This window comes from Oncorhynchus mykiss, chromosome 3 (assembly GCF_057628025.1).
Source record: "Oncorhynchus mykiss isolate SJ-2025 chromosome 3, ASM5762802v1, whole genome shotgun sequence".
In the NCBI taxonomy this organism is placed as follows: Eukaryota; Metazoa; Chordata; class Actinopteri; order Salmoniformes; family Salmonidae; genus Oncorhynchus; species Oncorhynchus mykiss.
Window position 1 is genome coordinate 94,301,586 of NC_143024.1, and position 10,560 is coordinate 94,312,145.

The following is a 10,560-nucleotide window of genomic DNA, read 5'->3' on the forward strand; positions in this document are numbered from 1 at the left end:
AAGACTTTTCCAGCTATCGAGCTCTACCCTTATACTAGATGGATGAATTAAGGTCACTAATTCGTAAGGAACTCCCCTCACCTGGTTGTCTAGTTCTTAATTGAAAGAAAAAACTCAAACCTGCAGATACTCTGCCTTCGGTGGAATGAGTTTGACACCTGCTATAAAGTCCTGCCCATGCTGTGTTATACACGCAGCCCAATTCTGATCTGATTGGTCAAAAGACCAATTAGTGGAAGAAGATGAGCCAATCAGAGGCAGGTTTGGGGGGGGCGGGTTTGGGGAGGTTCGACGGAGTTGGGACGTCCCAAGGATCCCGTTTATACATTTCCGAGGTTCAATTGCAGAGCGTTGTGAGAAAAGTTGCCAGTTTCAGGTGGGGACGAATCGCAAAGGAAGCAGAGGAGCGACTGGCACCGCACGGCACGGACGGACAAATTAGAACAAAAGAGGGGAAAAGTATATTGTCAAGAAAGTGATAACGTAACGTTTTATTATTATTTATTTAGAAAAACTGAAACATTAGACAAACAGTAGTGTTTTAAAACTATCTCGGTGAGATGCTGTTTCGTTTCGCCTAAAACAACTCTAATCCAGCAATCATAACCCAAAAGAATAATTTGAGTTGGTGTAAAGTCTCAGGAAAAGTACACAATGGCGAAATCTAAGCATTTTGGAATCGACGCGCTGTTGGCGCACCGGGTGGACCGAGACAGCTCCCCGGGACTGTGTTCTGAGGACAACCCATTCTCGTGCCGCCGGTCGGAGACCCAATCCCAGCGGAGGACCACCAGCGGTATCCACATTCAGACCGGGATTATCCCCAAACAGGGTCTATTGAATTTCTCTCACCAGGGACTGACCCAGCTGTCTCAGGGGGCCATCCCTGGAATGTATCCCACCCACATGTACCCCGTCGCGGCTCTGAGTGGCCAGCACACAGCCTTCGCCTATCCCAGTTTCGCCCAGCCGTACCCGGAGCACCTAAGGGCAGCAGTTATGGCTGGGTTTCCGCTAGAACACTGGATTAGAGCTGGAATGATGATGCCAAGACTCGGAGACTATGGTGGCAAGTAGCTTTCAGGCGTCTCATTTGTCATTCTTTGAATATAATTGAAGTGTCTCTCTCTACCACTGTTCATAATAGCTATAAAATATATTGTGTGAAAATAAAGTAGTTGTAAATAAATTATTGAAACAGAATGTTGTCTCTTGCTTATTAAACCTAATTACTGTATTGGTGCTGCATATTTTCAGTATATTTTAATTGAATTATTTAGCCGTTATAATTTCGTTGAACAATATGTCGAATTTACTACATTGTAGGAGGACTCATGAAATAAATAAATACAATATTATTTTCATGTCTTAGATCTTGCTCTTCTTTTTCTGAATTAATTAAAAAATAATGGATTTGTAAATTATTCGTTTTAAATGCAGATATTATCTAGAATAAGCAGTCAAAACACATAAGTTGTCATGACATCTTTCAGGTGATCTTGAGTGTCGTTGGACCAGTAGCCCATTTACTCCTGAACCATAATCACGTCTCTTTGTCTGTCATGATTTACCTTTAGTCATAAATAACATTTTAATTAATAGGCGATAGACAAGTGTGAGATTATTATTATTATTATTATTACAATATACAATAAAGAAACACCTGATGCAATACGTCCACTTCATTAACAAAGTCCCGCTATTGAAATTTTCATTAATTTAATGGCATTCTGTTGAGTTTTATAGCCCTGCTAAAGCCATATCACCGTGTCCTCAGGCCAACTGTAAACCAAAGTCCAATAAAACTGATATCATCAGAAAGGGTGGCTTTTAAAGATGAAAATGTTTATATCTCAGCCCCATCGTCCTCCCGTACAGAAGAGCAAGAACCTGAAATAAATGTGACATAAATAAACCATAGATTATTATCATTATAACTATTTTATAATAACTATTATTATTATTATTATTAGTAGTAGTAGTAGTAGTAGTAGTAATAGTTTAACATGTGATAATAACCTCTCTCTCATGGTCTCCACTCCAGCCTCTTCTCAGGCCAGTCTGATGGGGAAGTGTCGTAGGCCCAGAACAGCCTTCACCAGTCAACAACTACTACAGCTGGAGAACCAGTTCAAACTCAACAAATACCTGTCCAGACCTAAACGCTTTGAGGTGGCCACCTCTCTCATGCTCACAGAGACACAGGTGAGCATGATGATCCCTGAACTGATTTTCAATCCTTTTTTTTTGTGCAATTGTGTGAAAAGATTATTATTTTATGTGTCAGGGACCATGCACAATAAATATTGCTCCAGATTTAGCTACATAGCTCATATCCATCTGCAGTCCCATAGAGATAACAGTTGGATAAATGTTTATTCATGCCGTAAATCTTTAGACCCACTGAAATGAGCCGCAGGTTGTTTTGAGTGACATGTTTATCCTCGTGTAACTGTCGTGTTTCAGTTCTGACGTTGTGTTCCGGGTTCCGTTCAGGTGAAGATCTGGTTCCAGAACAGGCGTATGAAGTGGAAGCGGAGCCGCAAGGCCAAGGAGCAGGCAATCAAGGGCCAAGGTGACTCCGACTGTCCTCACGGGGGGAAGCAGGGCAGCAACACCGGGTCTGGAGACACCCGTAACTCTGGTACCCTGGACGATGAAGATGAGGAGGATCTGGAAGCAGGGGAAGAAGATGATGCGTTAAGTGCTGATACCGTAGGAGCTGGAGTGGGTTTACTGTCTCGCCCTACACATTTCCTGAGGCACACTGCGACAGAGCTCAGCTATAGTTCTCATGGTTCCTACTCAGACAATGAACTAGAGGACAGTGGGCCTGGACTGGAGAGAAGGGTTGGGGTGGGGTTATGAGGACAGTAGGCCTGGACTGGAGAGAAGGGTTGGGGTGGGGTTATGAGGACAGTAGACATGGACTGGAGAGAAGGGTTGGGGTGGGGTTATGAGGAGAGTGGGCCTGGACTGGAGAGAAGGGTTGAGGTGGGGTTATGAGGACAGTAGGCCTGGACTGGAGAGAAGGGTTGAGGTGGGGTTATGAGGACAGTAGGCCTGGACTGCAGAGAAGGGTTGGGGTGGGGTTATGAGGACAGTAGACCTGGACTGGAGAGAAGGGTTGGGGTGGAGTTATGAGGACAGTAGGTCTGGACTGGAGAGAAGGGTTGGGGTGGGGTTATGAGGACAGTGGGCCTGGACTGGAGAGAAGGGTTGGGGTGGGGTTATGAGGAGAGTGGGCCTGGACTGGAGAGAAGGGTTGGGGTGGGGTTATGAGGACAGTGGGCCTGGACTGGAGAGAAGGGGTGGGGTTATGAGGAGAGTGGGCCTGGACTGGAGAGAAGGGTTGGGGTGGGGTTATGAGGAGAGTGGACCTGGACTGGAGAGAAGGGTTGGGGTGGGGTTATGAGGAGAGTGGGCCTGGACTGGAGAGAAGGGTTGGGGTGGGGTTATGAGGACAGTGGGCCTGGACTGGAGAGAAGGGTTGGGGTGGGGTTATGAGGACAGTGTGCCTGGACTGGAGAGAAGGGTTGGGGTGGGGTTATGAGGACAGTAGACCTGGACTGGAGAGAAGGGTTGGGGTGGGGTTATGAGGAGAGTAGGCCTGGACTGGAGAGAAGGGTTGGGGTGGGGTTATGAGGAGAGTGGGCCTGGACTGGAGAGAAGGGTTGGGGTGGGGTTATGAGGACAGTGGGCCTGGACTGGAGAGAAGGGTTGGGGTGGGGTTATGAGGACAGTGGACCTGGACTGGAGAGAAGGGTTGGGGTGGGGTTATGAGGACAGTAGGCCTGGACTGGAGAGAAGGGTTGGGGTGGGGTTATGAGGACAGTGGGCCTGGACTGGAGAGAAGGGTTGGGGTGGGGTTATGAGGAGAGTGGGCCTGGACTGGAGAGAAGGGTTGGGGTGGGGTTATGAGGACAGTGGGCCTGGACTGGAGAGAAGGGTTGGGGTGGGGTTATGAGGACAGTGGACCTGGACTGGAGAGAAGGGTTGGGGTGGGGTTATGAGGACAGTAGGCCTGGACTGGAGAGAAGGGTTGGGGTGGGGTTATGAGGACAGTGGGCCTGGACTGGAGAGAAGGGTTGGGGTGGGGTTATGAGGACAGTGGACCTGGACTGGAGAGAAGGGTTGGGGTGGGGTTATGAGGACAGTAGGCCTGGACTGGAGAGAAGGGTTGGGGTGGGGTTATGAGGACAGTGGGCCTGGACTGGAGAGAAGGGTTGGGGTGGGGTTATGAGGAGAGTGGGCCTGGACTGGAGAGAAGGGTTGGGGTGGGGTTATGAGGAGAGTGGGCCTGGACTGGAGAGAAGGGTTGGGGTGGGGTTATGAGGAGAGTGGGCCTGGACTGGAGAGAAGGGTTGGGGTGGGGTTATGAGGACAGTAGGCCTGTCCTCATAACCACTATATGGGGAATAGGGTGCCATTCAGGATGTAAACAACATTTTCTCCACACTCACCAGCAGGTATTATCATCAACAGTCATGACTAGCGATGAAGACTGAGAATGTTATCCAAAGTAGTCTACTACTAACTACTCACCTCATCTGTGGCCCTAAGACATTCAGCAATGAGTGGTTATAACACCTCAGCTGTGGCCCTAAGACATTCAGTAATGAGTGGTTATAACACCTCAGCTGTGGCCCTAAGACATTCAGTAATGAGTGGTTATAACACCTCAGCTGTGGCCCTAAGACATTCAGTAATGAGTGGTTATAACACCTCAGCTGTGGCCCTAAGACATTCAGTAATGAGTGGGTATAACACCTCAGCTGTGGCCCTAAGACATTCAGTAATGAGTGGTTATAACACCTCAGCTGTGGCCCTAAGACATTCAGCAATGAGTGGTTATAACACCTCAGCTGTGGCCCTAAGACATTCAGTAATGAGTGGTTATAACACCTCAGCTGTGGCCCTAAGACATTCAGCAATGAGTGGTTATAACACCTCAGCTGTGGCCCTAAGACATTCAGTAATGAGTGGTTATAACACCTCAGCTGTGGCCCTAAGACATTCAGCAATGAGTGCTTATAACACCTCAGCTGTGGCCCTAAGACATTCAGCAATGAGTTGTTACAAATAGTTATTATTTTTATGCTCCTCGTAGTTTTCTCTCTATCAAATGTCACACGTTTTGTGTTTTGTCCATTCCTGTCATAGTTGTGTGTCCAAAAACACCTCTTGTTTAACCATTTTCATTACATTCAACAAGGATACCAACAATGACACCCTTTTGTGTTTGTATTTATTACGGATCCTGGGTTCGAGCGAAATAAAGGCGGTTATACCATGTTAAAAACATCACAATACATTCATAACAGATTTCACAACACATTAAGTCCACTAAGCTATTTTCTTTCAGACATCCACCCAACGTTTTGTCATACTTTCACTGCCAATATTGGCCCTGAATAGCACTGTTTGTCAACAACAACAAAAAAACTCACAAAAAAAAAAAAAAAAGGATTGCATGCATCCAATATTGTATTTGAGGCCACATGTTGGAATTTTTTGGATGACATTTACTGCAGTGGTCTAAATCGGGGCCAGAGGGATTCTGGGTAGTCTGAAACAAATCTACTTTGAAACAACACACATAGTTGTGGGTTTAACAAAAAGATGACGTCGAAATGTATTCCATTTTGAGTTTGCATCCCAATATTACACTTTATCTACATCACATAAGTTGAAATATAACCTTTGGACATAGAAACACCGTATTTTCAAGCGTAATAAAAATAAAAATGTATTGTGACATTTTTTAATTACATTCCACCCATGAGGCCACTAGAGGGCAATTTGGTGATTTGACTGCAGGAAAGGGATGTAAAAAAAACAACAACAAAAAAACAAAACAAACACGATCATTTTAATGCAACTTAACGAAGCCGACCCGACCTAAGTCAACTCTGAACAAGATATGAACTGTTCCTTTAACACTGAGGTGTGAATGACTGTATACACCTCTCCATTACTCATATTGGCATTATAAAATCATCCCTGAACCTTGCATTATCTAGGTAAATCGCTAATTATATTCTGTCATGTTATGATGTATTGTTATTGATGTTATTTAAACACTTTTGATTTCTAAGTCATATATTTAATGTTACACTAGGTGCTCTTATGTTGTTTTTTCAATGTTGTCGATGTGAAGAAAAATAATAAGAAAATAAAAAGAGTACTCATGAATGCAATGTTGTAATTGCAAAACCTCAAACAGGAGTGACTCCCAACCTTTCTTCCTATTTTACTTCAGTCAGAATCTATGATTATTATTATTTGACCCTGCTGGTCAATTATGAACATTTGAACATCTTGGCCATGTTCTGTTATAATCTCCACCCGGCACAGCCAGAAGAGGACTGGCCACCCCACATAGCCTGGTTCCTCTCTACCCGGCACAGCCAGAAGAGGACTGGCCACTCCACATAGCCTGGTTCCTCTCTACCCGGCACAGCCAGAAGAGGACTGGCCACCCCACATAGCCTGGTTCCTCTCTAGGTTTATAATCTCCACCTGGTACAGCCAGAAGAGGACTGGCCACCCCTCATAGCCTGGCTCCTCTCTAGGTTTTGGCCTTTCTAGGGAGTTTTTCCTAGCCACAGTGCTTCTACATCTGCATTGCTTGCTGTTTGGGGTTTTAGGCCGGGTTTCTGTACAGCACTTTGAGATATCAGCTGATGTACGAAGGGCTATATAAATACATTTGATTTGATATAGTATTTATTAACTTACTGTACGTCATTTTACATTTTTATAGGAATAAATTATACACATGAAATGTTCTGTTTATTATCTGAAATGACTACTCAAGCTCCTATTTTAAGTAGACCTTTTGCAAAAGATTAGCATTTCCTTGTGTATTCTGCAGTGACGTAAGGCAACAGGCTAATCTAAGAAGGGTCCCGGTGTTACACATTGAAATGCACGTCCACTCTCTTCATCACCACCAGCGCCAGCCAGTCCACCACTGTCAGGTCTTGTTTAACCTCCAGACGACACAGAAAAGTATTTTAACACCCAACAGGAATCTACACTGCATAGTAAACACTGTGCTTGGAGAGAGGGACAATTTATGACCATGTCTTTCAAATATGAATTACAGAGGCAGGTTTACTGATAAGTCAAATAATTAAATTAATGAACGGGAAGTTAAAAAAAAAAAAAAAAAAAAAAACGGAAATCTCCTGATGGTGATGTCAGCAAGCCCATTTAATTCGTGGAAAAGTAAATTATGGTTATCTCAGAGTAAATGGAACTTTACTAGGAGCAGTGTAAGAGGCAATGATTAAATATAATTAAAGAAAGTTATATATAACCACGACTCCCCCACAAGGTCTCCATCACAGAAGTAGATTGAGATTCTATTTATTGCCCCGTATCCTCCATCTACCGGCGCTCTGGGTCACCAGGCTGCTCATTATAACGCTCACCTGTCACCACCGTTACGCCTCATCAGACTCACCTGGACTCCATCACCTTGTTGATTACCTTCCCTATATCTGTCACTCCCTTTGGCTTCTTCTCCAGGCGTTATTGTTCCTGTTCCGTTGTTTCGTGTCTGTACGCTGCTCGTGTTTCTTGTTTTTTTGTCGTTAAATTATTCCCTTCCTGTACTTGCTTCCCGACTCTCAGCGTAGTTACACCTTAAATGTCTATGGTCCATACTCTCCAATAACATGTTCATCTTGTGATTGAATGCTTTCCCCTCCCCTTCTTTCGTCACATATTGAGGAAATTAATTGTAAAATGTTAATGTTTTTTCCCCTCATTCATAAGGAAAATTTCACAGGCACATATTTTTCAATTGCAACTATAGTCTGTGTCCGTATGAAGACTTACCAGTAAATGATGTATGATCCCCAGCAGAAAGGCTGCAAAAAAAAAAGAATAACGCATTTCGCAAACGAATGACAAATGTCCCTCTCAGGTGCCGTCGTTGCTATGGAGACAAATATTCTGTCTTAAAATTGAAACTGGAGTATCCTTACCCCGGCATAAATAGTGAATTAAATGTTTATTGTATCGTATTATATTTAAATGAGGTATGTCTATGTTATATTTAAGATTATACAAAAAATTAAATGGCTGTAAATTCTTGTCCAAAATATAGTCAGTCAGTGGTGCAACTTTTACTTGCTAGCTAGCTATAGCACATCTAACCTCATAGCCAGTCTAGATTTTATTTGCTGCTATTCGTCTGACAAACTTGTGGGAAAATATACCAATAGTATTGGCTTGAGTGTTCGCAAACAAAACGATAGGTTTTACAACACGCCCTTTCAATGGGTTGGTTTTGTAATCTCAGCAGCACGACCTAGTAAAATACACCTTGTGGTTTGACCAATCAGCAAGTTGTGGTCTACCTAAATATGGACGGATTTCATTAGTAATCACTCCTACTGCTTATTCCCCCTCGTGCCTACTTGCCTAGTCATATCACTTAAGTAATCACTCCTACTGCTTATTCCCCCTCGTGCCTACTTGCCTAGTCATATCACTTAAGTAATCACTCCTACTGCTTATTCCCCCTCGTGCCTACTTGCCTAGTCATATCACTTAAGTAATCACTCCTACTGCTTATTCCCCCTCGTGCCTACTTGCCTAGTCATATCACTTAAGTAATCACTCCTACTGCTTATTCCCCCTCGTGCCTACTTGCCTAGTCATATCACTTAAGTAATCACTCCTACTGCTTATTCCCCCTCATGCCTACTTGCCTAGTCATATCACTTAAGTCAATAGGAATTGGAAGGCGTTATATATCCACAGACTGTTTTCTTTTCGTGACGTTAAAGGGGGAAAGATATATCTTTTTTTGTACAGTGGTTTTAAATAGGCTGACATGGCAGATTACATCACATCTGAATGGGTAGGGGAATTTACAGTGAACACATAAGCACTGAGTGTACAAAACATTAAGAACACCTGCTCTTTCCGTGACATTGATGGACCAGGTGAATCCAGGTGAAAGCTATGATCCCTTGTTGATGTCATTTTTTTTTCAATCCACTTCAAATCAGTGTGGATGAAAGGGAGGAGACGTTTTAAAGAAGGGATTTTTTTCAGCCTTGAGACAATTGAGACATTAATTGTATATGTCTGCCGTTCAGAGGGTGAATGGGTAAGACAACATACCGAAGTGCCTTTGAACGGGGTACGGTAGTAGGTGCCAGGCGCACCGGTTTGAGTGTGTCAAGAACAGCAACATTACTGGGGTTTTCATACAGTTTCCTTTGTGTATCAAGAATGGTCCACCACCCAAAGGTCATCCAGCCAACTTGATACAACTGTGGGGAGCAATGAAGTCAACATGATACATTATAATACGCTTTCGACACCATGTAGTCCATATCCTGACACCTAGTAGTCCATACCCTGACACCTTGTAGTCCATACCCTGACACCTTGTAGTCCATATCCTGACACCTTGTAGTCCATACCCTGACACCTTGTAGTCCATACCCTGACACCTTGTAGTCCATACCCTGACACCTTGTAGTCCATACCCTGACACCTTGTAGTCCATACCCTGACACCTTGTAGTCCATACCCTGACACCTTGTAGTCCATATCCTGACACCTTGTAGTCCATACCCTGACACCTTGTAGTCCATATCCTGACACCTTGTAGTCCATACCCTGACACCTTGTAGTCCATACCCTGACACCTTGTAGTCCATACCCTGACACCTTGTAGTCCATACCCTGACACCTTGTAGTCCATATCCTGACACCTTGTAGTCCATACCCTGACACCTTGTAGTCCATACCCTGACACCTTGTAGTCCATACCCTGACACCTTGTAGTCCATACCCTGACACCTTGTAGTCCATATCCTGACACCTTGTAGTCCATATCCTGACACCTTGTAGTCCATATCCTGACACCTTGTAGTCCATACCCTGACACCTTGTAGTCCATATCCTGACACCTTGTAGTCCATACCCTGACACCTTGTAGTCCATATCCTGACACCTTGTAGTCCATATCCTGACACCTTGTAGTCCATATCCTGACACCTTGTAGTCCATAACCTGACACCTTGTAGTCGTTACCCTGACACCTTGTAGTCCATACCCTGACACCTTGTAGTCCATACCCTGACACCTTGTAGTCCATATCCTGACACCTTGTAGTCCATACCCTGACACCTTGTAGTCCATATCCTGACACCTTGTAGTCCATATCCTGACACCTTGTAGTCCATATCCTGACACCTTGTAGTCCATACCCTGACACCTTGTAGTCCATACCCTGACACCTTGTAGTCCATATCCTGACACCTAGTAGTCCATACCCTGACACCTTGTAGTCCATACCCTGACACCTTGTAGTCCATACCCTGACACCTTGTAGTCCATATCCTGACACCTTGTAGTCCATATCCTGACACCTTGTAGTCCATATCCTGACACCTTGTAGTCCATACCCTGACACCTTGTAGTCCATACCCTGACACCTTGTAGTCCATACCCTGACACCTTGTAGTCCATATCCTGACACCTTGTAGTCCATACCCTGACACCTTGTAGTCCATACCCTGACACCTT

At 44.3% G+C, this 10,560-nt stretch overlaps 1 protein-coding gene across 1 annotated transcript; it reads left to right on the forward strand.

Moving 5' to 3' along the window:
• Positions 1–384: 384 nt before the first annotated feature.
• On the forward strand, positions 385–3,027 carry LOC110505453 (uncharacterized). The gene is made up of 3 exons (XM_021584685.3): positions 385–1,069; positions 2,045–2,205; positions 2,497–3,027. Exons 1-3 carry the CDS (start codon positions 655–657, stop codon positions 2,866–2,868), a joined length of 948 nt encoding a protein of 315 aa, XP_021440360.1. The 5' UTR covers positions 385–654; the 3' UTR covers positions 2,869–3,027.
• The last annotated feature ends 7,533 nt before the right edge of the window (positions 3,028–10,560 follow it).